The sequence below is a fragment of the Cygnus olor genome, chromosome 1 (assembly GCF_009769625.2).
Source record: "Cygnus olor isolate bCygOlo1 chromosome 1, bCygOlo1.pri.v2, whole genome shotgun sequence".
Classification (NCBI taxonomy): domain Eukaryota; kingdom Metazoa; phylum Chordata; class Aves; order Anseriformes; family Anatidae; genus Cygnus; species Cygnus olor.
In genome coordinates, this window is record NC_049169.1 from 207975278 (window position 1) to 208003246 (window position 27969).

At 54.9% G+C, this 27969-nt stretch overlaps 3 protein-coding genes across 6 annotated transcripts; 1 reads left to right on the forward strand and 2 right to left on the reverse strand.

The window, feature by feature from the left end:
* Positions 1-33: 33 nt before the first annotated feature.
* On the reverse strand, positions 34-2576 carry NEU3 (neuraminidase 3). 2 transcript variants are annotated; one of them, XM_040531449.1, is made up of 4 exons: positions 2519-2576; positions 1622-1682; positions 1281-1514; positions 34-1121 (listed from the first exon to the last, which is right to left on the reverse strand). In XM_040531449.1, exons 2-4 carry the CDS (start codon positions 1646-1648, stop codon positions 51-53), a joined length of 1332 nt encoding a protein of 443 aa, XP_040387383.1. In that variant the 5' UTR covers positions 1649-1682; positions 2519-2576; the 3' UTR covers positions 34-50. The 2 variants fall into 2 exon arrangements, with proteins under 2 accessions (XP_040387383.1, XP_040387487.1); XM_040531553.1 differs by having other exon boundaries at positions 1622-1687; positions 2519-2575.
* Positions 2577-3220: 644 nt separating this feature from the next.
* SPCS2 (signal peptidase complex subunit 2) lies at positions 3221-12816 on the reverse strand. Of its 3 annotated transcripts, XM_040533479.1 has the most exons (6): positions 8875-8968; positions 6772-6918; positions 6473-6556; positions 5756-5916; positions 4102-4236; positions 3221-3472 (listed from the first exon to the last, which is right to left on the reverse strand). In XM_040533479.1, the coding sequence occupies exons 1-6, from the start codon at positions 8950-8952 to the stop codon at positions 3286-3288; spliced, it is 792 nt and encodes a 263-aa protein (XP_040389413.1). In that variant the 5' UTR covers positions 8953-8968; the 3' UTR covers positions 3221-3285. The 3 variants fall into 3 exon arrangements, 2 of the variants coding, with proteins under 2 accessions (XP_040389413.1, XP_040389502.1); XM_040533568.1 differs by lacking the exons at positions 6772-6918; positions 8875-8968 and adding an exon at positions 12667-12816; XR_005814153.1 differs by lacking the exons at positions 3221-3472; positions 6772-6918 and having other exon boundaries at positions 4130-5027; positions 5219-5916; positions 8875-9020.
* A 3-nt stretch (positions 12817-12819) lies between these two features.
* On the forward strand, positions 12820-27956 carry XRRA1 (X-ray radiation resistance associated 1). The gene is made up of 18 exons (XM_040571279.1): positions 12820-12920; positions 14071-14180; positions 15138-15292; positions 15509-15580; positions 16419-16491; positions 17202-17299; positions 18926-19059; positions 19578-19676; positions 20644-20894; positions 21054-21094; positions 21862-21978; positions 23289-23382; positions 23753-23871; positions 24189-24461; positions 24869-25034; positions 25150-25262; positions 25573-25678; positions 26366-27956. Exons 1-18 carry the CDS (start codon positions 12820-12822, stop codon positions 26629-26631), a joined length of 2388 nt encoding a protein of 795 aa, XP_040427213.1. The 3' UTR covers positions 26632-27956.
* Positions 27957-27969: the final 13 nt, after the last annotated feature.

The window sequence follows — 27969 nt, forward strand, 5'->3', positions numbered from 1 at the left end:
AACCCCACGGCGGCCAACGATGCACATCACTCATTAAAAAAACGAACGCGTCAATTAAAAGCCGCACGACCCCGCTTCTCCTCCTCCGGGGTCGCGTCCAGAAGAATTTCCTCCGAGGTCTCCCCGCTGTCGCCTCCATCCCTTGGGGACAAAACCTCTAAAACGGGTCCGTTCCCATGGCACGGCACTTCGGCACCGCCGCCGGTGCTCAGGGCGAAGAGGCAGAAGGCGATCTCCTCGCAGGCACTGGTGGCCCCGCACTCAAACAAGCACCCGAAGATGCCTTTGGGGCACGCAGCCAGGTCGGAATACCCACAGGGTCCCTCCTGCAGCACCCACGGGTGCCTCCAGCCTGCCCCATCCGGCGGCGCGGTGTTGACGTAGATGCCCAGGTCGCGGCGGCGCCGATGGTCGGTGGGGTGGGAGTAGAGCAGCCAGTGCTGGGTGTCTTCGGCACCGTCGGGCGCGGCGAAGCTCACCACGCTGCCCTGGCACCCCTGCGGCGGCTCGCGCAGCGCCGGGCATCGCGCCGGGAGCCCGAAGCGGAGCCCGCGGTCGGTGCTGAGCGCAACGGCCCGGCAGCGGCACGGCGTGCGGGCACTGCAGTACAACAACGTCCCCCGGTCCCCGCAGCCAATTTCGGCCACTTGGCATTCGCCCGTCCGCATGCCCCGCAGCAGCGAGCCCTTGTGCCAGCTCTGTCCTGTGTCGTCGCTGTAGAAGATGAAGGCGTGCGGGCGGGTGCAGCAGGGCAGCGGCAGCCCGCAGAGCCGCCCGTGCACGTAGTAGGCGTAGGCGGGCACGGCCAGGCGCCCCGAGGCCAGCTGCACCCCGTGGCCCGGCCCCACGGCGAAGGTGGCCCAGCGGGGCAGGTCGGCGCCGACGGCCTCGTCGGTGACGTCCCGCAGCGCGCTCCAGCTCCGGCCCCCGTCGCGGCTGGCGGCGCAGCAGAGGCGCGCGGCGCTGCGTCCCACCAGGATCTGGTGCCACTCGGTCACCCGCCGCTCCACGCAGATGCAGAAGAGGAAGACGGTGCCGCTCGACGCCTCGTAGACCGGGCACGGGTTCATGGTGCGGCGGCCGGGCAGCGCCAGCCCCGGCAGCTCCTCCATGGGTCCCCACTGCGGGGACAACGGGGTCGGGACCATGGGGTCCCCAGCACCAAACCCCAAAACTTGCCGCCCCCTTTCCTCCTAAAGCGCAACCCCGCTCCAACAGACATCGCAACCTATCCCAACACCCCGCTTTTAATATTTTTGACTTTTTTTTCCCTGCCTTACCTCAACCGTGTGGCCTCTGCGGAGGCCCCGCCGTAGCACCAGGTACTCGGCGTCCTCGTCGCGGGTGGAGGAGCGCTTCTCGGCGAAGGCCAGGAAGGTGGCGGGGGGGACGTGGAGCAGCGCGGGGATGCGGTAGGTGACCCCGCCGGCTGCCTCCTGCCGGAACAGCGTCTCCCTGGGGGGGCTCAGCAGGGCCCCCGCAAGCTGCGGGCGCTCCCCGGCCCCCCGCAGCCTCTGGGAAGGAAGGTGGGGGGGGGGGGTGAAAGGGTTTAATGATTGCAAAAGAATGGGGCTGGCTCCTGGTGGCCCCCCCTCAAAGCAGGGTTGGGGACAGGACTCACCTTGAGCCAGGTGACAGCCTGGGCCATGGTGGCAGCCCAGCGTCCCCGTCCCCGAGGGGACCTGAGTGGGGAGGGAGTGAGGGGGTCAGAGCCCCTCGGTCCCATTACATGAAAGCCTCCTTTCCCCCCCCACCAAGGACATCCCCAAGACCCCCCCAAACCCCCATTAGCACCCCCCGCATCCCCCAGACCCCAAAACCTGCATATGGCCCCCATAACCCCTGCCACCCCCCCAGCCCCACTCCCCTACACCTCCGCACACCCCAATCCCCCCCTGCATCCCCCCCTGCACCAAACACCCCCATGGGCAGACTCCCCCCCAAACCCCGCATCCCCCATTCCCCCCCCCCCATTTTCCCCAGATTCCCCAATTTCCCACCCCCCCACGCACCAAACACCCCTGCATCCCCGCGTGCATCCCCCAACCCCCCCCCTCGGTTTCCCCAATTTCCCCCAATTCCTCCCCCCCCACGCGCCAAACACCCCCACAACCCCTATGGGTGAACTCCCCCCATCCCTGCATCCCCCGATCCCCCCCAAGATTCCCCAATTTCCCCCAATTCCCCCCCCCCCGAACACCCCTGCACCCCCCCTGCATCCCCCGATCCCCCCCCAGATTCCCCAATTTCCCCCAATTCCCCCCCCCCGGCACCAAACACCCCCGTACCCCCCCTGCATCCCCCAATGCCCCCCCCCAAAACACCCCTGCACCCCCCGATCCCCCCCCATTTCCCCAATTTCCCCCAATTCCCACCCCCTCCGGCACCAAACACCCCCGCACCCCCCTCCCGGCCCTCTCCCCCCCCCCGGGCCCGGTTCCCCCTATACCCCCCTATGCCCCCCTGCAGCCCCCGACCCCCTGGTCCCCCCCCCAACCCTCCGACCCCCCCCCGGTACCTCTCGGCTCCCGGCCCCCCCCCCCGGCCGCCGCTCCCGTCCCGGTTCCGCCGCGCTGCGCCCGCCCCGCTCCGCCCCCGGCTCCGCCCGGCCCCGTTCCCCGAGCGGGGGGGGGCCGTTAAAGGACCTGCCCCGAACCCACCCCCCCCCCCAAAAAAAAAAAAACCCGGGATGCGCCCCAAGAGATGCTCAGGCAGAGGCTCGCGGCGGTTCGACCCTTTTATTGCAAAAAAATCCGTTTAGAAAAGGCCGGGGTACAGCGGGAGGTGTGGGATGGGGACGAAGGGGGGGGGGGGGCAAAAAGGGGGGGGCAGCTGGACACCACAGCGACGTTCCCAGCTCAAAAAACCCTTTTCTTCCTTTTATTTTCACCTCGCAGGCAAGGTTTCCTGCCCTAACGTACAGAAGCAGCGCATTTATCTCCCCCCCCACCCCCAACACATACAAGGCTTTTATATAAAACAATCCCCCCCCCCCAATTAAATACAAAAATAAAGAAAACTCGTTTGCGGGTGGACGCTTTGTTTCCCTACAAGGATTTTGTCCTGAATTCCTAACGCAAGTTCACCAGCAGAAAGGCAAAAGGTAGCAAAAGGCGATGCCAACGAGATAAAAAAGCCCCCGGCCATGCGTTTTGGGGGTGGGGGTGGGGGGGCTCATCCGAACTGGAATGGGATTTCAGGACAAAACCCGAGGCGATTAGCTTTGCTCGTTGACTTTATTGGTATTAATTTAGCACGCTCTCGGGAGGCAGGCGGCGTCGGGACTCATTTGGTTTTCCTCTCCAGGGCCAGGCTATCGTGCAGCTTGGAGACTTCGGGCTCGTAGGCCTCCATCACCAGCGTCCCGTTGGCGTCGAAGAATTTCGCGATGGATTTGGTGAACTCGGCTTCTCTCTGCTGTTTGGTTTTCCCGCTGATGAAAGTCAGCTTCAGGGTGTACTTGTCATCAAACCTGCGGGGAGAGCAGGGAGATTTCAGGGCACAATTCACTGAGTCTGGCCCAGCCAAGGTGAAGCCAACGGGGAACCCTTGTTTTTGGTATGGGGAAAGCCCCAGGAGGGGTCCCAGCGCCCAGCACCCCATGTGGGAGCTAACACAGGCTTTAATTATAACGCAATTAAAGGGTTTTTATACTCTTCGTGAGGGATCAGGCTTTCCCTCCCCGTTTAAAAAGAAGCACAACGTGAACATTGGTGGCAGAGAACTGCTCGGCGCTACTCCCATTTTTCGGGACAGCGATCTTGATGGGGGTGAAACGAGATTTGTAGGTACAAAACTAAGGGAAAATATTTTGGATGATCCTACAGAGACACGAATGGAAATAGCGCACACAAGACTGGCGGGAGCTTTACTGATCACTGCTGCTTCTGAGTAATTTCGTGGCAAATGTTAACCACGGCTTGCCGGGGGAAGCAGCAAAGAGCACGACACAGTAGCCAGTGCAGCAAGCTCACGTCCCCGGTGCTGTGACACCAATATTTTCCCCCATTTTGTTTGAAGTTATCCTAAACGCAGCTTTCCTGCCCCGCCGTGGAGCACGCGGTAACTACAGGCCAACCGAAGCTGCCGGAGCACCGATACCGTTTGAGACTGGAGGAGAGCTGCCACACGTCATCGGGGTCCATCCCTGCTGGGTCTTTTCTGTGAGCTACCAGGAAAATACTCTTCTCTTTGTAGGAGGTGTAGATGGTCAGGATTCCCATCATCACAAAATATGTTCGGAAAGGTTAAGGGAATTGAGGCACTGAAGATAGGCAAAGAAGGGAATTGAGGCACTGAAGATAGGCAAAGAAGGAGCTGGGCTCCCCTGAGACAGCGCCTTTCAGCCACCTCTCGTGGCGTTATCATTCCCAGCCAGCTGTTTGGCTGACGTCCCACGAGCACGGGAAGCTAAATAATAATTGGGGCACTTTCCTAGGATCTTTGCACTGGCACAAGAGCACTAACGGGTGGCTGGAAGCAGTGGGGGAAGCGAGAACCCGCTACGTGCTTTCAAGAACAACATTTCTGGGCCAGCTGCACAAAATGCTTTGTGAAACCATTAAGTAAAGCAGAAATCACAACGATGAAATACTCTTTTCCATCACTTTGCTAATTATTTGGAGCAACACCTGCAGGAGATGGTGGGAAAGTGCGAGCCACAGAATAAGCGCTATTTCTGTTGAGCACGGACCAAGCAATTTCTCTCATTTTTGGAAGTAAATCACCCCAAACGCTGCGAGACGAACTATCCCGGAGTTCATGCCGAGTGCCAAACAGAAAAAAAAACAGCCTACAACAAGGACGGGACTTGCCCAGCTAGTGACACAGCGGCTCCCAGGTCAGCAACAAGCTTCCAGGCTGCCAGCTCGTGCTGCCTCACCGATACCAAAGCTGCCCTTGGGAGCAGGCCCGTGGGCAGCTCTGGGCCAGCACTGCTCGTCTGGCACGTCCGTTCGTGTCGTCAATCCTCTGTCACGTCCGCTTGCGTTGTAAAACCTCCACAGACGTCGGTCTTCCTGGAGGAACTGCAAAGAAATTGGTGGCACACTGACCCTGACTGCCCAACCGCGCGCACGCACACAAACCCACTCCTGCAGTGCCATGTTAGAAGCGTTACCACCGGTATTTTTTGGTATTTCAGAGTTAACCCTTTAACTAGAGCTGGTTCTAAGCATTTAAACCCCGATTTGTAGCGCTGCCCTCCTAAACTCAGCGCCTGCTCCTCTCCGACAGAGGCGCTGGCAAGAATTACCCCCGCTCCACTTTCCACTCGCAGTAGCCGAGCTGTTGTACTAGGGGAGGACAGAGGTTTCCGTAGCCACACTACAGATAGAACTAAAAAAAAAAAAACCAAAAAAACCCACACAAAACAAAACCCTGAAGCTTTTAAGGGCTGATTTCCAGTTTGGGATTAACACCCCTAAGCTGAGGAACGTCTGCACAGCTGTCAGATTTCGGAAACGGGGGTCAGCGCAGCCAGGGGGGCGATTCAGCTGCCCAGGAGGCTGCTGTGGGCTTCGGAGCGAGCTGAATTGCTGCCCGGCCTCTGCTCTACGGGCAGTTTGCATCCCCATCGCACACAGATCACCCGAATTTAAGCGCGTGACCATCAGATGACAACCACCCAGACACCCTTGAGGGAACCTGCTTTGGATGGGACTCGAATTTGGAGTCGGACTCGATAATTCTCAGGGGTCCCTTCCAGCTTGGGATATTCTGGGATTCTAGATGGGACAAGGCAGGTAAAGGATATGATACGACACAAAACGCAAGGACCGGCTTGGATTCAGGGAAGGGGTGCAGGTAATCCCAGATGAGGGCTACGATCGCGAAGAGACACGAGATGGTGCAGATGATGAGGCGGCCGTCGATCAGACGGAAGTTTTCGACGTATTTGTACTTCTCCAGGAGGACCTGCGGGAGAATCGTGCAGCGGGGTTTCTCTTGTCCTTTTTAATACCTTTTACAAACCGCTTCTGAGAAGGCTTGAGACAAAACGACCTACTTCGTGCGGGTCAGCTGAACAGAAACCTTATGCATAATTAATATCAACTCAGACATCACGATAATTGCTGTTACTGCAAGCACAGAAGCTGCTTTAGCAATTCAGATCCACGGGAATCAAGAAACAAGCTACAGAATTAGCACGGGTACAGGCACGTCATGAACAAAACGTAAATGTTTAACGAGTTCTTAAGCTAAATATAAAGCCCAAGAAAACAGCTCGGCGCAGAGGATTCACCTAAAGGGCTAAAATAAAAAGCCCAACTCCACCAAATTCAAACCAACTCGCTGAAAGCACGCTGCAAGGGGCTGAGGAAGCACGGGAACTGCTGGGTACTGCGGGGAAACAGCCGCAGGCCGATCCCCAAATTCTCTGTGCAGTTTCACATCGCTCTGTGTTTGAAAATCTTAAGGAAGGCAAAGGCTCGGGTGTCTCCAAGCAGGGGGAGATCGTCGCAGGACGTACCTTTTTGGCAGAATCGTCCAAGGAATTTTTCACGGCCGACCCGTCCCATTTGTCAATTTTTACTGGCTTGTCGTCGATCTTCCACTGCAACGGGAAGAAAAAGGAGTTAATTGCCCCTGGAGAGTTTGGCACGGGTTAGGGTTGCGTTTGAATACACTCGTTCCTGTCGGGAGCACAAAAGGGAAGAGAAAACCCAAAGATCCTACAGGACAGCTGCCGTTTGTGACCCGAGCCTAACCAGGACTCGCTCTATTACTGCTGTCACCCCCAGAAAGCTGCAGTTAGGACTTAACGCTTGCCTTGATGCTTCTGAGCAAAGAAGTTACGAACGGACTCTTTGCGGGTGGAAGACGAGAGGAAAACATCAAAGGACCCTCAGCAATCTGGGCACGAGAGACAAATATAAAGGCACGACAAAGAAAGGAAGTTTCAGGCCGACCGTCGTCCTGTCCGGAACAAAAAGACTTCGAAGCTCTTCAGTAGTCAGACCGTCCTCAAACCGGGCTGCAGGAGCAGGTCCTTCAGCAACAAGGAACCCCAGACACAACGGCTCAGGTGCTGCAAGGCCTTAGTTTTCCTCTGAAATGTATTCTTTTTGGTGGCGATTCCTTCTAGCCACAGTCGGACACGTGAGTCTGAGCCCTTTTTGTTTTTAGCAGCCCATTATTTCAACCCACTGTTAAAAGTTTGAATTCTAGATGTCAGCAGAAGCAATTCTCAACCTCACTCGTGTTACTTCCCGCTCCTGGAGCTCCCCAGACGGATTTACTTAGTACCTGTCACAAAAGCTCGCTCTCTCCTCTGGAAATCAACGCAAATGAAACCATTTTAAAGTAAGAGGTAAAACCTGATCTGCTCCCCCCGCGTTCACACAGGGAAAAGCGTGATTATCTCCCAGGGTCCGCGGGTATGAATTACGTGGGGCACAGTAAATGTCACCGAGGGTGGTTTACGAGGGGCCAAAGAAACAGGCAGAAGCCTTCAAACAGACAACCAAAGAGCTCTCCTATCGGTGGACGTTACGAAATATTTCAGGCAGCTGCTGGGTCACATTTTTCAAGCCACTTTCTGAGGTCAATACAGCGCACCGGACAACCAAAAGCCAAACCCTTTCCCACGGAAGAATACAGAAGAACTCCCTCAGATGTTTATTCGTCCTTCTAAAAGCATCTACAGCAGCTTAATTTCTTGCCCTTTGGAATTCCCAAGGACAGAAGTATCAAGAGCTAGAGTAGGGAAAGGAAAAAAATGCCTATTTTCTTCTCCCAGTTGGAAGGCTGGAAGTCAAAAACCTCTACGAAACAACACCCGCACCCAACCCCCGTTACCTCATCCCACGGGGAAATCAAAAAAGCTTTGAGGAAAACCATTCAGACCTGCCCTCGCTGCTCCCAGGGGCAGGCTCCGTGTCTGGAAAGGGAGAGGAAGGGAAGACAACCAGCCTGTCCACGGGCAAACTTACTTTGCTTGGCAAAACCCTAAAAGGGAGAGCTTTTCTGAGACAGCACCAGGTGTGTCGGCTACAGGATTATTCCCACGAGGTGCAGAAAATCCCTGTTATTTTAGGGACAAAAGGGTTGACTGGTGTTGCACGTGCAGGACAGCACAGCTGGGTTCTCTGCTGGATCCGTGAGTGTCTGAACCCTGAACTCAGATTTGCCTGTGGGGAGACATTCTCTCCTTTCTTGTATTCGTGCTGCTCAAAGGAAGGCAAGCGAGCCTCACCACGGAGGAGAGGAAAGCCCGCAGCGTCTATTTTTGCTGTCGGTAAAACATCTTGAAAAAAGGCCGAGTCTTTACAGCTGGTCAAACCCTTCCCCTGCTGCTTTTTGCGAATAATAACCAACAAAGTAAACGGGAAGGATTTCACAGCGCGGGGAACCTTCGCAGGCCAGCGAGAGCTTCTCCAAACCAGACCTGCCTCGAAGCACAGCTGCGTTTTTTGTTTTTTGTTTTTTTTTTTTCCCCGAAGACCACTGAAAGAATCGTTTTGAAGGAATAAAAACTGAGCAAATGTTTTGAGTAACGTTTTCCCACGTTTCTAGAGCTAGGACAGGACACCCTGAACGTAAAACGTGCCAGCACTCTCAGGCTTGTTCCCAAGGGAGAGCGAGAAGCCAGAGGCCCCCACTGAGCCGGAGGGGCACCAGTCCCCCGGGGTCTCTGATGAACTTAAATAAAAAAAGGAGCTGCATTTACTCCTTCTGAAGTTGTCTACAGCTCTCGCTGGGGAATCGCACCCTAAAAACAGCCAGCGTGCTCTGCGACAAGAGGAACGGGCAGACGGGCAGCTCGGACAGCGCCCAGCACCCTGGGAGTCTGCTGAGGTCCCGATGCGAGGCCGGCGGGCACGGTCCCACTTCCCGCGTCCCTTTCGTGGCTGTGCCCTGCTCTCCTCTTACCTCGGGGATCGGTTTTGCGCGGTTTGAAGCCTCGCCTCCCGGCGACAGCAGTTTGCCCGGCATCATAGCCCCGTGCATCTACCTCAGCGTCGGGACTCACGTTTTTAATCTGCCTGCTGAGGTCTGGTTCTTCTCCCTAAAGCCTGAGAGGACGGAATCAGCGCTGACGCTCAACTTTCTGCCCTTCTTCTCTGAAATAAAACCGACAGCTTTCTAGATGCGTTTGAAAATTAGCTGGAAAATATCAACGAGAAAAGCTCAGGAATCGAGAAATGAATGAAAATAAAGCCCCGGGCTTATTATTAAAAGCCTGAGGATTTTAAAGCGATTTTACAGGCGCCTGCACTCCATCCCTGGAGGCACAGGACCGCTAACGCTTCACTTAGAGAAGGGATTTGCGCAGAGGGGGGCGTCGATATGCAAAAAAAAGAGTGGAGGCACTGCCACAATCATCTCCCCAGCTTTACCTGGGAAGCCCGTGGCGGCGCGAGAGCTGGATTCGTGCCTCTTGCCCTCCGTCCTAACCCGCACGATGCCGGAGCTGCCAGGTAACAGCGGCGATAGCTGATATTGATCTCTCCCGGAGACGGGAAGCAGCGCTTTCAGAGGCACACGTGGAGACCACAGGGCATTTTTTAAATAAAGCTGTTACCGGGGGGAGGAGGGGGGGGGGTTGGAAATAATCTAATCTCAGACTGCGTAAAGCAGAGAGCTGAACCAGCAGCTCCTCGCTCCTGCTCAGCCTCGACCTGTTCTGCTCCGAGGCAGAAACAGCCGGATAAACGCGGCGCGGCTCACGCCAGAGAGGATCTCGCAGTGGGGACACATCTGCAGTTTGGGACTCCAGGCAGGGAGAAGCTTTGGCCTTCCCTTTACCTCCGTCCTCGGTGCTCCCTGAGGTTACTCCTCCTACCGCAGCACGGCTCCTCCCTAATTCTTTCAGGCTGACCTGCGGGGCCGAAGAGCCAGGGCCGAGGCTGCGGGAGAGGAGCAGAAGGAGGCGCTTAAAGGAGGCAACAAACGTCCACGCGAGCACTGCGACACGCACGCGTCTCTCCGCTGCAGCTCCGGGGGAAAGAGGAATGCCGGCAGCCCCCCGCGGATCAGCACGAGGGGAGGCAGAGCCGCAGGGGCGCGACGATGTCCCGTGGAGCACGGCAGACGCCAACACGTCCGCTCCTGAAGCTAGAAGAAGGAATTTTGCAATCAGTTATTTGCTTTGATCACTTCGGGCGCGAGATCAGAAGCCTCAAAGGGAAAACTTCGACTTGGTTCCAGTCTGACCGGGGGTGGGGTGTAAAACAAAACCCAGCTATTCCAAAACCATCGTCAGTGTGGGTGCGATTCGACTCCTTTCTGTTAAAAATCGAGTGAAATGGCATCACGTCAGAGGCCTCACTTCTCCTCCCCACTGGGGGAAAGCTCCCCAGGGGAAGCAAACGTGGCAATCTCCAGCCAGGCAGCGAGGGGACTCGGGACCTGGCCGCACATCCCTGTAAGAACGAGGCTTCAGCACCAAGCACGGCCAGTGGCTACCTTATTTGAAACTAAGAGAAGACAAAAAAAATAAAGAAATGCAACTTCGGAAAGCCAGAAACCAGCCTCAAGGGGGACCCCAGCTGCTCGCACCTGAGTAAAGCTGCTGCCTGCAGCAGCCAGGAAGCGTTCTGCTGTTGGCTCCAAGAAAGGGGCAGGAACACAAGCGCTTCGTGTCACTGCAGCCACCGCCGCATCCGAGCACGCACACAGCTCACTTGTCAAGCTCTCACCTTCCCCTAAACCCCTTCTCACCGCTCCCTCCTCAGCAGGGGACAAACCCTAGGGGAAGTTTCAAGACGTTCACGTCTCGGAAGCGAGGCGCAGCACAAACTTCACCTCTTTCCCCTGCCTTGTTCCTTCTGCTCTCCTGCCGGCCTCATTTACATCACGTCCAATTCCAGGCTGCGACACCTTCTGGCAGCTACCTTGTCTCTTCGAATCTCGCTCGGAAGTTTATGGTGTGCTTTGGGTATGGCAAACATAAACAATCAAGCCATAAAGTAACAAAGATTTGTTGCCACTGCAATATCAACACCAGCACAGGCTACCTAAGCTCTTCAAGGAGAATAACACCCCTGCATTGCACCTGATCTGTGCTTTCTAGTAGAAGGGCGGAAAGAAAATAGCTTCCCCTTCTTAAACCCTACAATCAGGAACTTCTAACAGGTCTCGAAGGAACATCCGCAGCAGCTGGGAACCAGGATGTGGCTTGCGAAACCTAAAAAAGGGCTGAGGCTCTGGTTAAGAACTCGGTGCCGCGCTGCTGTCAGCTCAGAGAAATAAAATGGTGAAACCTCAAGGTGCTGGGGACCCGAGAGTCGCTGTCACGCCACCCTGAAGTCAGCCAGCGCGCGCTCTGGGGTGGCCCTGGTTACGTGAGGTCAGGAGGAGCTACCTGATTTTCACGGACACTGAAAGAACATGACAAGGACAGAAGAAAGCGGGGAAAAAAGAAGGTAATTAACGCGCCTGTCTTCCTAAACTCCCCCTGATTCAGCTTACCAGCGAAGTACAAACAGGTATGTGAAACAAGCAGGCTGTTGTAGGACTTTCAAGCCTTGGCGTTGAGGCGCTGTTTTTCAATTTGAGAAAAATGTGAGCAATTAGGGACTGAGAAGACAATTTTCCAGGTGATACCTCTGCAACAGATAGCCCAGTTCCCGAAAATGGTCAGATTTCATCTAAGTCATCAAGGGGGAGGAAACGAAGGCGCATGGATCAGCATTGGGAAGAAAGGGAGATGAAAACAGAGCAGACTCAAGCGTGCACACGTGCTTCGTGCACAAACCCTGATGAAACTTCTCAGTGAGTTCTTCCGGAGCGATTCAGCCCCCGCACCAGCAGTGCCTTTCCCTCACCAACAATCTCATTTCCTTCTGAAATAACCAGCGCTTGGACACACGGCACGTGGCAGAGGGCGCGGGGATGCCTCGAGAGTGTGACACTTGTTAAGTTCTTGCAGCGTAACCACAAAGCGCTCTCGTTTCAGAGCTGCGAGCTGAGCACAGCTGCGGGAGATGTCCGGAGATATTTCACCAGCACCTTCCCCTACAAGAATTTACTTAGGGGGTTAGCTGAAATTTTAAAGAAACGCCACCAGATGTTGCATACAGCGAGGGTGACTTCAACAGATACGCAGCAAGGGTGACTTCAGCTTCATCAGACACGAGGAAACGGTGCTCTTTAGGAATTAGGAGCATACAGAGATTAATGAAAATAGAAATGAAAATAGAGTTAAAGCGTTTTCAAGCGCAGCCAGCCCTCTTTTGAAGTTGAGTGGAAGATGCCACATACACCACTCTGTAGATACGCCCTGACACAGGGGCAGCTGCTTTTGTCTTCTTGGGAATAAAAGGGAATAAAACGCCCCCAGATCTTTAGCTTTGTCTGCCAGCAGGGCTCAGCAACCCCCAAACACAACAAAGGGGCTGTGCCACGAGCACCTGAAACCGAGCTGAGAGCAAAGCTGCTGCCCCAGAGGGGGACCAGGGAAGGGTTTGGGGTGGAAGGGGCCCTAAAGCCCTCTCAGCCTGGGCACCCCCAGCCCCTCAGGGCAGCCTGGGCCAGGGCCTCAGCGCCCTCAGAGGGAAGAATTTCTTCCCAACGCCTCCCCGAAGCCTCCCCCCTGCCAGGCTCCAGCCGGTGCCCCTCGTCCTGTCCCCCCAGCCCTGACCAAGAGTCCCTCCCCAGCTTTCCTGCCCCCCCCTGCAGGCCCTGACAGACCCGCTGGAGCTCCCCCGTCCCGCCCCGCACCTTGTCGAGCAGCCCGTTCCTGCCGCCTTTGGCCGCCATCTTCTCGCCTCCCTCCTCCTCCTCCTCCTCCTCCTCCTCCGCCGACCTGGGCGCTGCGGATTGGCCGCGCGAGGCATGCTGGGAGTTGTAGTTTTCTGCCCCCCTCCCGTTGCCATGGCGACGGCGCGGCGAGGGGAGGGGGAGAAGATGGCGGGCGCGGCGCGGAGGCTGAGGGGGGGGAGGGGGAAGAGGGCGGGCGGCGCCTGGTCTGCGGGGTGAGGAGGGGGGTAATGAGTGCTGTGGGTGCACGGATTGAAGTGTCAGGGTGTGTCTGGGACGTGCGGGGCTGTGGGAGTTGTGTGGGGGTGTTCAGGCGGTGTTACGTGTGGTGCTGTTCTGTGCATATGGGTGTTCATGTGGTGCTGGTGTGTGTGGGTGTGCTGGGTGTCTGGGACGCTGTAGGGGACAGGTACGAATGTGTCAGGACTGAGGGAGACGCGTGTGCAAGGTGGGGTGTGAGTGGGGTGTGCGTGGGGAGCGGTGGTGCAGGCGGGTGGGGATGCTGGGGGCTGCTGGTCACAGAAACACCAAATCTTTTAGCTTGGAAAAGTTCTCCAAGATCGCCTAGTCCGACCTTAAGCTGAAAGAGAAACAAGTCTCATGCGTTTTTCATAAACGCCTGAACCTCCTCGAAGATTTCCTAACGTGACCCACTCACCACAAGGCACCTAATTTCCAGCACACCTGTACCTTACCCTTGGTTTTGGCTCAATTTCCTCACCTTCCTGTGAAGTCAAATTCACAGTCTCCTTCCTCTGTACCCCCGTGAAGCAAGACCTCAGAAATCCTGAGATTTAAAAGTATTTTTTCACAAGTCACGCGGGCAGCTGTGTGCCCCTGGCATGCCCTGTGCCACCACCATCTCGCCGCTGTGCCACCCAGCAGTGCCAGCATGGCGCTGAGCACCTCTGTGGGTGCTGAAACACCATCTTTACCCATGCCAATGGTGCTGTGCTTCATGCTACAGTTAACTACTGATGTAGCACCTCCGAACTGTATTTCCAAGGACTGAAAGGTGTGTGATTTTTTTCCCAGAGCCGCCTCAGATTGCAATGGAAAAGAGCTGGGGGAAGGAGGAATGGGTAAAGCCGAAATCCCCTGAGTCACTGTCCACACAGCCTGACCCACACGCTCTCTGGTGTCTGCATTTTGCTCTCTTGAGATGGAAAATAATGCACATATGCCTATCACCTCATTTTGTTCTGCATTTTAGAAGCGATGCTCTTCATGTGGCACTAACAGTGTTCCTTTGTGTACAAGCTGATACTTAATTTGTGACTACCTCTGTAAAGAGCTGCTTAAAGCAAAGTAATGCTGGAGGTAGTGAAAAATTTAACTCATTTATTTGTTTTCCACTTTTCCCAGGAATACTGCAGTCGAGATGGCTACAACCGGACTCTATAAAATGGGTGATGGAAGCAATTATGCCACTAACTGCTTTCCTGCCAGAAACATTTTGCACAACAGTAAAGAAGGTGATGCTGAGTGCTGCTGGCGAAGTCACCCTGCAGAATTATGGCATGCCCACAGGGGCAGATCCACCAGCCATGCCAGATACATTCAGCTGTGGTTTTCTGCATCAACATCACAGCTGATAACCCAGATAACAGAACTTAAAGCTATGCCTAAACTGGCCTAAAAAAGTCTTAAAATTGTTTAAGACTGAAATGAAGAGGGCAGAATGTCTAAGGCATCTGTTCAATGAGGGCTCCAGCAGGCATCTCAACATTGTGGCAGGAGGGAAGCAACATCTGACCTTCAGGAAAGGCACATGGATAGCACGGCATGGTTCTTCATCAGTTATTCTGAGCTAGAGCTTCTTCGTCTCTGGGGTTTGAGAGTCACATCTGTGAAACGCTTAGGAATGGCAGAAATGCCTTCTAATATTTGAGAAATAGCGGAGAGGTCTACAGGGCTGGTTGGGGCTGGAACACATAACCTTTTAGGAGAGGTTGAGGGCTCGGAGCTTGTTTTGTCTTGCCAAGAGGAGTCCAAGGGGAGACCAGATTGGGGCTTACAGCTGCCTGAAGCACAGCTACAAAGACAACGAAGCCAGACTCCTCTTAGTAGTGGCAGATGGTATAATGAGGTAAAAAATTGCAGCTTGACAGGTTTAGGTTGGATGCTAGTAGAAACTTCTGCACTGGGTGCAGGCCAAATTACCCTGGGAGGTGGTGGAATTGCTAGGCAAAGATGCTGATCTGATGTTGCTGATGGTCCTGCTTTGGGAGGGAGTGTGGATTGGAGACCTCCTGAAGGCTCTTCTGCCCACATTTCTACATCTGCAGCCCACTGCTCTGTTAGCATCTCTAAAGTAGCATGTTTCTCCTCTTCTGTGGCTGTGGCTGCAGCTTTAATGTTCCTATCTTAAATATATGGTCACTCAACGTTTTATATCCCTGCATTTCTGTTGTGCATTTCCATTGTGCCAGGGGCTGGGCGCTGGCTGCTGGCACCCATAGCCACCCCACGGGCCTGGGCTGAGCCGGGAACCACCAGGGAGACAGCACAGCAGAGGAGAAAGCCCCCATGTTCTGCCTCTGTGGAAGAAAATAATGAAGACAATGTCCTGGATGAGACATTTCTGGTGAGTGCCTCTCCCTCCCCATCTCCCTGCCACTTTCTTCCCCCTTGCTGTGACCCAAGGGACCAGGTGCTACCCTCACCTGGGGGTATTGCTCCGTGAAGAGGGGGACAGCTGAGGTCTGGTTTTGGGGTTCGGGTCCCAGGAAGAGACATACAAGATTGCTTACAGATGTGGTGCAGGCCTTAACATTTCATTTTTTTTTTTTTTTACTTTCAGATGAAGCACCACTGTTTGAAGAACCCTTCTGACCTGTGTGCCGTGAACATAAGCAGCCAAAATCTGGTCTCTGTGAGTATCAGAGGCTCAAGAAATATTAGGGAACTGCCTTGAAAGTTGAAAAAAAAATACTACATTAGCACATAAGTGTCCAGAAATCAGAGAAAACACCTCAGAACCAGGCATATTTCCTGCCCAGGAGGGTGAGCCAGCCAGATGTGAACAGGCTTGAATGATCTGTCTTGCAGGCTGTTGGATTGTGTCTTCACAAAATTAAATTAAATTAAAAAAATTAAAATTAAATTAATTAAAATTAAATTAAATTTAATTGTCTTCCCCAAATTAACACGGTCTTCATCAAGCGTAGCCTGTTCCTCATTTACGTACACTTGCAAGTTATTTTTCTCTGGGTTCAGGGGTGTTTATCTCAGCTGTGGCAGGAGTTTAACTTCAGTGACTTTTCTTTGGGCTGGTGGCTAGCTGGCAGAGCAGAGACAGAACGAGCTGAGGTGCTGATAGTTTTAAGTGTCTTTTTAGGGTCCTGTCCTGGTACCGGGAAGGACAGACGTGCTATATAGAGTGGCAAAGTTTTGTGGGTCACTTGTGGGCATCAGATGTGGCCTAGGAGCCCTGTGACATGCAGGGGAGCAAGGTCAGCAGTGGGGGCACAGAGGGGGCCTTGCTTTGGGGCTCAGCTAATCCAGGTCTTCTGGAAGCCAGCCACCAACTCAGCTGTGCTTTAAATGCTCTCCATAGACAGAAAACCAAAGGAAGACTTAACAAAGTGCTATGATTTAAGCATTATGCGAAACGGAGAGACCCACTTGTTTCAGATCAGTTTACAGCTGGAGCTGTTTTGTTTTGTTTTGCTTTGCTTTGTTTTTAATACACCTTTTTTTTTTTTTTTCAGGCTAAAGAAGATGATTTCGAGAAATTTGATTGTGTTGCTTTTATAAATGCTGCTGAGAACCTGCTGACGTTAGGTAAGGTAAAAAAAAAATTGTTTTTTTGCATTACCAAAAAGCAGATATTGCTTTTCAAGCCAGGGCAGCTTATGCTTGTCTAAACTCAGGTCTAGAGCTTTACAAAGAGTTTTCATGTACACAGACAGCACTTTGCAGAATTGCTTCCTTTCTGTTACTGAGCTGAAATCCTTGCACTAATTCCCTCTTTAGTGATGATAATTGTGTGCCATGGTGGTGCCCTTTTTGTTATTAGAAACAAAGCTCCTTACAAAGAAAATCCCCATTTAATATATAGAAACATGGAATAATGAAATGACTTGTCCCAAAGGCTCAGAAGGCTAATGGGGGAGCTGGGAAGTGAATCCAAATCCAGTGTCATGGGCTCAGTTAATTTGACTAAGAAGAAAGGAAATCTGTTTATGACTAGTAAAACGTATAAGCTAAATGTGCTGTCAGTAGCTTCACGCAAGAATCCAGCTGGGGGGGAAGGAAATGCATGAAAGCAAACCAGATGTCTAAGGAGTGGGCTGTTGGGGCGTTATGTGTGCTAGGGACAATTGTCTAACTGAGTTGGCATTTTCTTTCAAACGTGCCAACTGATCATAGTGGAATATTACGGAGTCCTGCTTGTTCCTGCTGGTTTTGGTCCATGACAGACCTTGGGACCTGGCTTGTTCTGTTACTGCTGGTCTTCACTCGCTGGACTGTTTCCTCTTCCACCCTTGCAGAGCCATTTCGGAAGTTTCCGGGGCTGCGGGAACTGGAACTTTCCTTGAACGGCCTGAGAAATCTGAAAATCACTGCTGGAGACTTCCTGCATTTAGAAGTAAGATGAGGGGGAGCTGAGACCTTGGTCATCTCTTCCCTAGCATAACACTGAAGCCTAACACGTAGCATTGACGTGTGTCCCTGCAGTGCGAGTTCTCTGAAATTGTAGGGTAATCCCCTCTTCCTTGTGAAACCAGGACGTCCCTTCTGCTGTCCCTCAGGGACCTGCACATCTTGCTTCCTCTTCCAGATGCCCACTACTCAGCCCTTTACCACGGGACTCCTTGTTTCCCTGTCACACACCAACCCCTTTGCTGTAGGATCCTCTCCACTCAGCCCATCATAGACTCCCCACTGTTGTCCTCCTCACCTCCTGCCCTTCTTTCGCTCCTCATGGACCCTCATCCTGCCAGTGCCAGGCAGGCTTTCAGTCACCGGTGTCATCCTTCACCTGATTTTGTATGATCCCTGGCAGATCCCCATCCTCCTCCACGCCACGCTCTACCTCCCTGCGTCCTGTCCTCCTCCTCTCCAGGTAGGTTTCTGCAGTTTCCCTGAGTTACAGGCTGCCTTTCTAACACAGCTAAAGAGTCTCTTTTTTTTTTGCTTGTTTGTTTAAAAAAAGAAAAAAGGGACAAAGTGAATCCTAAATACAAAGAATGTGCTTGGGACGTGGTCCTCTCCCTCCAGCTTGGAGTGGGTCTGCTGCAGGAAGCTCAGGCTCTGGATCAGCCATTCTGACCTCACCGAGGTTTGCTCTCTTCAGGGAGGTGACCCTGCCTGGATTTCTCTCTCACTGTATACATTTTGTGAGTGCTGCTGGGTGGAAAGTTCTGTCTTAAAAGGCTTCTCTCTTGGCTCATCCGAAGAATGGTTTGTGGCTTGGCGGTCGGCTCTGCAGGCGCTGATGGCGTGGCTCACCGCGCTGCTGTGGTCCTGGCCTCCCTCCTGCCTGTAGGCTTTGGGAGGTCTCAAAACCCATGAAACGTGGGAGAGCTTCTCCAATGTGCCTCCGACGTACTTTTGGTAGCTCACTCAGCGTCTGAGTCAGTCCGTGAGCACAAGCCCAGGTGCTGGAAACTGAATTTCCAGGGCTCACGAGGCCGGGTTGGACCCTGGCCATCCCTGAGTGCCTCTGCCTGAGCAGCCTGGTCGCTGGCATCAGCCGTGAAAGGTGGGGATGGGCCCCATCCTTGTGTCGTTCCCCATCACATCTCCCTTTCGTATGGTGCCCTTTTGGATCCCAGCTTCATCCTCAAACCAGTACCCAGGATCCTGTCTGCTGACAGCCTGGAGAAGACAGCTCTGGGAATATTCATTGGAAAATCACATTAAATTGATTTGGAAAGAGCCATGAGCTCGTGCCAGGGAAATACAGCCTATTGTAATGCCCCAGAAAACTATTGCTGCTTGCTCAAGTCTCATCTTGTGCATGAGCTCCCAGCAGGGTCTGTTCCCTGTTTTTATCCTGGCTGCTGTCACACGAGTGGCCAGCCCTGAGCCCTTCTGCCAAGGTCCCACCGCTGTCCGTGAAGTCCCTGCACATCAGAGATGCTCACGGCGTCACCCTGGGGTGGGCGGTAGCACGACGGCAAGTTTTCTGTAAGGATTTAACACCCACCTGGGGAAAGCCAGCAGAGACTTGTTCTTTGCTCCAGGGGCTGCTCTCTTCTGTTGCCTTCAGGACCTGGATCTCTCCTATAACAACTTATCCCCGGAGGATATTTGGGCGTTGGGGGATTTGTCCCAGCTGAAGATCCTTCGCTTGACGGCCAACGGGCTTCGGACCCTGCCTGCGGACCTGGCAGGCTCCTGGCAGTGAGTGCACGCAGCAAACGGGGCTTTGCCTTGGCCAGGGAGGTCCTGGTGTGCCCACGGGATGCGCTGGGTGGGCAGGGGACGGAGCCAGGGGGCTGACCTGATGCCCTGAGCTAGGACCGTGCTCACCCAGGGTATCTGCTGTCCAGAAAGAGACCTCCAGGCGGTGATTCAGCAGCTGGGTGGCCGAGCCACGTGAACAGGATGCTATTTATTCCTCATTAATTAGACCCTTCCCATGGAGCTTGCCCGCACGTGTGCGGCTGTCGGAGATAAGGCGCTGAGCTAGGTGGTCTTTCAGACTGATTCGATTTAGCTGCTTTTAGGTAGGATATCAGTTTCCTCTTCAAAAAATGCAAACGGCTCCAGCCCTGTCTCCCAGAGGAGCGAGCAGATAGATACATCTTCCCCCAGCGACAGCAGATGATGTGTTTTTCACCCGTCTCTGCTTGAGTATGCTATTAATGAGCTATTAACGAGCCTCTTTTTGCTATTAATGAGCCTCTCTGTATTCACAGCTCTGCTCATTTAAGGTTTCCGTCTCTAGAGGTCTTGGTGCTGGATGACAATCAGCTGTCAGACCCGAGCGTCTTTGTGAGCCTCTCTAATCTCTGCAGGTAAGCAAGCACCCGGCAGCAGGCAGCGCTGGCTTTTGAGGGCTGGCAGCTGTCTCCATCAGCTGCTGCACAGGAACAACCTGTAAAAGAAAACCCAAATTCTTTGTGATTCACTCGGGTACTTCCCTGTGAACTCACAAATGTTACTGCTGCAAAGCGCAGGCAGGCCAAACCCAGCAGGTGGCTGCTAAATCAGATCCTGCCCTGGCTGTTTGCTGATCTCCAGGTCTGATGTGAGAAACAGCAGTTACTTTCTCCATTTTCCCTTCTCTGCCCCAATTTGTCCTTTGTTCCAGGGCAGCAGCACTAGGAAAGGCTGTGGATCAGCTCCCTTTATTTAACACGGGCTTTCATGGTTCAGCCAGAGAGGAGCCACTAAGAAGGGGGCAGTTATGTGCCCCTCAGCTGAGCTGTGAAGGGTTTGGGTACGGCGCCGGGACCTTCTGATGTCACCTGGTGACCTGGAGGTGGGAATTGGGTCTGGGTTGTTGGCTCCGCCAGGATATTCCCAGAGGAAACTGTGCAGTGTTCGTAATGAGGCTGGGGGAGTGGCGTGAAGAGTTCGGGGGTCTCTGCTTTTCCCTAAGCTCTCTTGTGGCCCCAGGTAAGTGCACTGGTGGTGTTACACTTGTATGGGAAGGTGGGCCATCGTTAGGGAATCCCAGTAGGACCACAGCTCGTTAGAGCTCTGGTGATCTAATGAGCTGCCAGGGTGTCTCCTGCTCTGTTAAATCCCCACCATGAGCTAGTGCTGGGTGACCTTCGGGTTGGTCTGGGGGACTGAAGTCATGGGCTTCGGGGGCAATGAACTGAGCTCATGGTTTGGATTTTACATGTCAGGAGAGGAGGGGAGCGGGGCAGCAGGACGGGGGTGTCGGGCTGGCTCTGCACTGGAGGGCCAGCCCCCTGCCCTGCGGCTGCCAGGAGGAGCAGATGGCTTTGTGTGTGCATTTCTTCTTTCCTCTAGCCTGAGGGAACTGAATCTGGACAGAAACAGGATTTCAGCGGTCCCCTACCTGCACCAAGCAGAGAGCAGGCAGTTCTCCCTCCACCCCGCGCTGGACGACGGCACTTTTAGGGTGGAGTGGTACCAGTCCCTGAGCAGCCTCCGGCAGCAGCCCCAGCACGAGGGCACGGAGGTGCCAGAAGAGCTGGAAGCGAAGAAAGGGCAGCTTGAATATTCCGTGTTACAGAACAACGGGGATCCAGCCGGGAGAGGTGAGCAGTGCACGCCTCTCCCTGCCCTCGCTGACGCTGTTTCGGTGGGAGAGGGCTCAGTTGTCCTAGGGTGAAGCCTGGCTTTTCCAGGTCGGGGCCAGCTGAGCGCTCAGCCTCATGCATTACACATCCAAACCCTCACTTTGTGTTTCATTGCAGAGGTGCTGTTTGATTCTGGCTTTCAGGGATGTCCAGTGCCGGTAAGAACTGTTGGCTGAGGTGTGGTTTGGGGTGCAGGCTCCAAAGCTTCCCTTCCCCACGCCTCTCTCTCAGCTCTTTGTTTAAGCTCACCAGTGCTGCCCAGACTCTGGGTGCTGCAAGTAATTATTGTCTGCCATCAGGGAGGTCAGGAGCAAGTTTTCCCTTAACCACTTGAGCTTAAACTTCGATAGCTTTCAAATGGAAGCTGGGTAGCTCTTTGCTCATGCAAACACACAAACTGCTCCCTGCGTGGGGCAGCGTGCTCTGCAGCTCAGGTAAGGACTGAAGCTCAGGTGCCCGGAGTTCACGTGAAGGCTTCTGAGGGCTTTCGAGGCACGCAGCAGGGAGCAGGAAGGAAATGAGAGCTCTTGGCTTCCTCTTGCTGTGTCCCTGCTGAGAGGGCACTGGTTTCCTAAGGAGAGAATTTTAAAGGCCCTTTCACAATCTGCCACCAACCGTGTACCGAACAAGGCTGCCACCAAACTGCCACCAGCTGGCTCAGAGTCACCACCTTGCAATGGTTGTAAAGCGCTGTTGTGCTCTGAGACACCGTTTTCCAGCCTGTCTGGAGCCTTGGACTGATAACGTGCTGCCTCTCTCTGCCTGGTTCCTGCCTCAGAGGCTTTCACCACAAGCCCGAGCTCTGGAACACAGCAGGTAGTGGTTGGGAAAGCACCAATATTAATAGTTTCTGTGCACGTGGAGGTGTTGCCATGTCTTGCAGAGCCTCTGGAGCGGTGCCTCAGCCTCCTCCTCCTCTCTTTAGGGTGTTTCCAGGGACGGGGGCCCATCTGCCTCGAAGACTCTGCCTGCTCCCTCCGTGCGCAGAGACATTTGTGCTCCCTTTCCTGAACTGCAGCGTCTCAGCCTGGCCTTCAACAAGGTGATTTTGGGTCCTGTGGCTCTCCGTAGCTGCACAGATTCAGCTGCCTGAGCCCCAGGTTAGTTCCCTTGGAGACACCTTGGCCCCTGAGGCAGAGGGGCACAGCTCTCCCTGGTGTCCTTCTGCCACCTACGGGGACGTCTCAGGCATCCAGCATCGCTCAGGTGGGACAGGACACCTGCTAGGCGGCTGAATTGCACCCAGCTTGTCTAAACCCCTGCACGTTATCGTGGAATGACAGAGTGGTTTGGGTTGGAAGGGGCCCTAAAGCCCCCAGCCCAGGCTGCCCCCAGCCCCACCCAGCCTGGCCTTGGGCACCGCCAGGGCTGGGGCACCCCCAGCTCCTCTGGGCAGCCTGGGCCAGGGCCTCAGCGCCCTCAGAGAGAAGGATTTATCAGAATTCACCAGGAAAAGGGGGATTGCATCAGAAAACGGGGTACAGGAAGGTCCACCCTCCCCTCGGGCTGATACTTTGCCGGGTCTGTGCAGCAGAAGGTGATTTATCCTCGAGGACTTTGCAGTGCTAGTGCCAGGTTACACCCTCTGAGCTCAGGGTGCCCCGGCGGACGAGCAGCACACGTTTCTTTAACCTCCCCTTCCTGGAGCAAAAATTTGGCTCCTGCCAGGGCTTCACTCATGTTCCTTCCTCCCTGGGTGAGCTGGGAGCGCTGTTACCACCAGCGAGGGGCACCCTGTGCTGGGTCGGGCTGGGATGGAGGTGACTTTCCCTGCAGCAGCCCATGCAGTGCTGTGCTCTGCCCTTGGAGCTAGAACAGCCCTGGTAGCGCACCAGAGCTTTGTCTGCTGCTGAGCAATACTGGCACAGCATCAGGGCTCCCTCCAAACACCCAAAACCTTCTTCTCCACCTTCTCCTCCTCCTTCTCCTCCCCCTCTTTCTTTTCCCTTTAATTAAATTATCCTTAAATTATCCTTATCTCAACCCATGAACCTTTTTTTCTTTTTTCCCAGCATACTTTCTTCTCCCTCCCCTCTTCTTTTGAGGGCAGTTTTTCCACTCTCTTTTGAGTGAGAGAGCGGTTGTGGTGGAGCTGCCCAGCAGGGTAAAACCACCACAGTCCCCTGCGGTGTGATCGTGCAGCTCTGCTTGCTTGCAAAACATGTCTCTGGTTCGGGGATGCCACCTCCCTCCTCCTCCCCTCCTCCCTGCTGCACACATCTGCCCAGTGCTGGGCACCCCATGCGTTGGAGGGATGTGTTTTTCTGGGAGGACTGGGGTGAAACTCTACAGCCTCCCGTGTGACTCGGTGGCAGCTGCTCGGAGTGAATGGCAAACCGTTTTCTCTTGCAGATTGTGGATGAGACGGCCCTCTTACCCCTGGCTTTCTTCCCGCGGCTGAAGGAGCTGACGTTTCACAACAACCCCCTCACCGCCACCCGGAGCGGTACAGTGCGACCCTGGCTCCACGGGGCACTCCTGCTCCGTCCCTCCTTCTGTCCCCTCTCTGGGGCAGGGACCCCTTTGTCATTGTCACTTGGCGTTTGGACACCCCTGCCCTGCTGGCCCAGGCCCCCAAGAAGGTGCTTTAATTGTGAAAGAGCAACACCATGAGCAGGGCTCTTGCAAACGCTGTTTCAACGCCCTGCTGCTGCTCCTGGCCCCACTGAAGCCCCTAACAGCCCAACCATGACTGCAGCAGTGCAGTCTCGGGCTAAATTTTGCTCCCCGGATCGTGTTTATCCCCCGAAGATCCAGGGTTCCTCCTCCGGCAGCTTTCCGAGGGGATAAATCCTAATGAACCCCTGCTCCAACAGGGCAGCCGCCTCTGCTGACCCGGCTCCTCCAGCAGAGGTTGGGGATTAAGCTTGTTCGCCACAAGAGCCTGGCTGCGGGGCGGAGGCACTTCTCCATCCCTCTCAAAGCCAGCCGCAAGGTGAGGCAGGGGAAATGGGGCTTGTCCTAGGGCAGGGACAAAACCCTGGCTGCAGTATTTAGGGTGGGGGGGGGAGGGGAGGGTACGGGAAGAGCATTCAGGACCCCAGTGGGGTTGGTAGGCTGGAGGGAAGGAGTGGAGGAGCTTTACTCCGCGTGAGGCTGGGGTGTCCAACCCCCAGTTCCTCCCTCGTTGCCCAGGTGAGGTTCGTAAATGGGTCTTTGGGTCCAATCCTGCCCCTTGACCTCATCTGAGGGATTCCTGGGGGGCTGAAGCTGCTGCCAGGATGTCCCCTGAATGCCTCCGTGTCCCTCCAGGTCTCGTCGCATCTCCCCAAGGTCAAGAAGGAGCCGCTGACGCTGGAAGCTCCTGCTGAAACCTTGTGGAGGCCGCTGCCAGCCGTGGAGGAGGCTACAAGAGGAGCTGGGCCTCCGAGTCCGCCCCGGCTGCTGCCTCCCCTCGGCCCCACGCCTGCGGCGCTGAGCAGGGACGCCGGCAGTGGCAGGCTGGGGGTGCTGGGGCACGGGGAACGCGGCTCCAGGCCTCCCAGCACGGCCCCGGAGGACGTTGAAGCCTTCTTCATGACTCAGGTGTGTGAGGCTGGGCAGGACTCGTGAGAACACGAACGGGTGGGCAGATTGCCCTGGGTGGCACTGGGGGGGGGGGGGGCACTGGGCTGTGCTGGCTTGGGGCATAGCCCCAAACACCCAGCTCATCCGTCCCGCGTTGTGCCTGCTGGAAAACTCCCTCTTAGAGCCCACGAGGGCAATTTCTGATTTAATTTCCCTGGAAATCCCAGGACTGTCAGTCTGCAGAGGATGGGGATGGACCCTCTCCCCCCTCCGTGCCCGCTCCCACCACGCGTGGACAGGGCTGGCTGCATGGCTCAGGGCCACCAGGAGACACCTCTGACCCCAGCAGGACAGGCTCTGGCTGACTTTCCTTCTGGGCTGGAAGGAAAACGCTGCTGTGAAGTCTTTTGTTTTGCTTCTTCCAGGTGGAGGATGTGTCCGGGCCCCGGCGGCGACCCGTGGCGGAGGACAGGCTGGAGAAGAGGAGCGAGCAGGGCGAGGAAGGGAGCCCCCGGGCTGTTTCGGAGCGCTACGAGGGCTATGAGGAGCTGCTCGGTGGGGACACTGACCCGGATTTTATCGAGCCAGTTGGTGAGCGAGGAGAGCAGAGGGCTCTTAGCAGGCTGCTGAGCACTTTGGTCTGCTCTGACCAAGAAAGAAGCAGCAAAAGCTGTTGTTGTTGTCCCCTTCTCCCTTTGGTTCACAGGGATACAGAAGAACGTGCAGGCACTCTGCTACATCCTGAATCACCCCCTGGTTTACCGCGATGCCAAGCCACGCCTGGAGAGCTTGCAGAAGCCCTACGTGCCTCGGAAAAAGGTGAAGGGACCAGCCTCTGAAGGGAGAACAGCACCATTAGTGCTGTTGGTGTCTGGAAGCGTCCCTGAATTGACGGCGCAGCTCTGGGGTGGTGGAAAGCTGATCCAGTATTGCCTAATACACCGATAATCTTAGGTCAGTGTCTAAAATGGACCAGCTCGGTCCAAAAAAGAGAGTCCATCTCACCTACCTCCTGCAGAAGCACGGGTTTGTGTTAGTTTGGGAGAGGGAAGAGGAGAAGGAGGTGGAGGATTGTCTCCCTGGATGGAAGGCAGGCACGCTGCAGCCTCCTGATCTTCCTTCCCTGCAGCACGGGAGGATGCCCGGCCCTCCCGCCCGCAAGACAAAAGGGGAGGCGCTGGAAGGGATCCTGATGGCCATGAGAAACGCCTCGACCGTCACCAACGTCCCTTTGGGTATGTGGCCGCACTCCCCCTCTCTCCTCTTCACGTCACCACAGATTTAGGGGCAGGATCTGAACAGAAAGGTGTCCCTGAGCTCGGCGGGCATTGGGAACAGAGGCTCCCCTGCTTGCTGCAGCCTCACCCCACGTCCCTGAGCCTCTCAGTCCCCCAAAGCGTTGCCCCTGGCGCTCTGGCTGTGGGCTCATGGAGGAGGAAATGCAGAGCAGACACTGCTGGAGTCTCTGGGCTCCACAACTGGGAGTATCCCTACAACTGGGAGTAACCCCACAACTGGGAGTAACCCATACCCAGCTGTGAGGGAAACGATCTTGGAGTAGAAGTGTATTTGCCCCTGTGATGATGCAGGATTTGGGTCTTTGAGCGCTGGCCAAGTTTTATCTGTCTCAGCCCCTGCGGTGGCACAATCCTGAACCTCTAGCACGAGCCCACGTTTCCTACCCGGCTACTCCCAGTGCTGTTTCCTTCCCCTGCACTAATTGGGGAAAGAGTGGTGGAAAAGGGAATAAATTAGGCTCTAAGAGCCACTGCCCAGCTTGAGCCCAGCCCTGTGGCCGCGCAGACGTCTGTATTCACTCTGGAATTGCTCAGGACCTCTCCCAGCCCCGCTCCCACAGCCCCCTGGGTTGGGAGGGCTGGGTGTGCTGGCAGGATCCGTCACTCTGCTCCCACCTTTTCCAGCGTCTGCTTTGCAAAAGAGGAAATCCAGCCCCAGGACGTACCGCGAGGCGCTGAGGCTGATGGAGGAGCTCCAGGAGGTGTTTGAGAGCGGCGAGGAGCCGGCCCCGGGCAAGGCCAGGCTCTCGGACGAGGTGCCGGTGATCAAAGCTCTGCTGGCGGAGGCAGCTTCCAAGCAGGGTAGCCCTGAGCAGTTGCAGCTGCGAGGAAAAAAAGTGGCCAAGGAGGTGCCCAAAGGGAAGGCTGCGGCGCAGCCAGTGCTTGAATAAAGCACCCAGACCTTTGTCCTCTTGGATAAATTTGTTATTTTTTTTATAAATTGGTTTGGAGCCGTTTTTCCCCTCTCGAGATTGGAAAATCGAGAGCGGGGAAAAGGTTCACCTGAGGCTCTCAGCCAGCAAATTCCAGCTTAAGAGCACCAAACCATCTCACCAAAACATCTGAAATGCTTTGATGGTAGCACATGAAAACTGTTTGCTCGCTGTCACGCTCTGCAGCTCCTGTAAATAAGGCGTGTGCTCCCCGTCCCTGCACAAACCCGACCTGTACAAGAACTGCCGCGCTCCCTGGGCACTGCAGGGAGGTTTTGGCAGCAATGAGCAGCGGCACGGTGCCCGCCCTGTCTGTGTCTGCCTGCTCTGAATGTCACGGTGTCCCTCTTGTCACCAGAGCAAGGCTGGTCCCGGGGCTCTGCTTGCCGGACCTGAATGTGCCTGAGGAGCTGAGCCCAAAAACAGTCATTAAAAACCCAAATCCAGCCCAAGAAGAGCTTCGCCAGTGCAACCAAGGGGTTGGGCAGGTAATAGGAATGAGAGATGTGGAGGATAAGCAGCACCCACTGCCTGCTTACCTACACGAAGAATGTGTCATTACACTCACCTTCACCCTTTTTTTTTCCCCCCAAATATTAATCAACAGCCTCCCTGGGACAGGGCCACCCACAACCCGCTCAGAACAGACCGCGGGAGGACCGTGCTGGTTTCCCCGCGCAGCGACTTGAGCAGAAAGAGGCAGCTCACTGTCAGAACCTGGTTTTATTCTGTTTTAACCTCTGCCTTTGTCCTGCAGTTTCGAGTCCTCGTTGCTGTTAAAAGGTACGCGCGATTTGCACACAGCTGGCACAGTTCTGGTTTGTGACGAGCGTTCACAAGCAGGATTTACTCTGTTCCGAATAACAGAAGCCACAACATGACGGACGCCTGCATGTCATTTTTACCCACACATTTACACATGCAAGTGAACGGTCTCCCAGTAACTTCCATCGCTTTTAAAACATTCGGGTGAAGCCACGGGGGTTCAGCTGAGACCCAAAACGACCGCAGTCTTTTACCGCACCGGTGCTCCCGATGGCGAGCTGAGGAGAACACTAAAGCACAACGATTTAAAGCGCAGGGGAGAAAAGTGTAGCAACATCTAGCTTTGTTTTTCAACAGTTTGACAGTAAACACCGAGAAAACCAGGCAGACGCAACCCCCCCTTTGTCAGCAGTTGAAGATTTCCCTCTTTGCATAGTGAGTAGCTAATTCTAGAGCCGTCTGACGCTTTGCCGTGCTTTAAAGGTAAGGGGAAAGAGAAAAGGTTTTACGAGCTTTGCACCGTTCTTCACC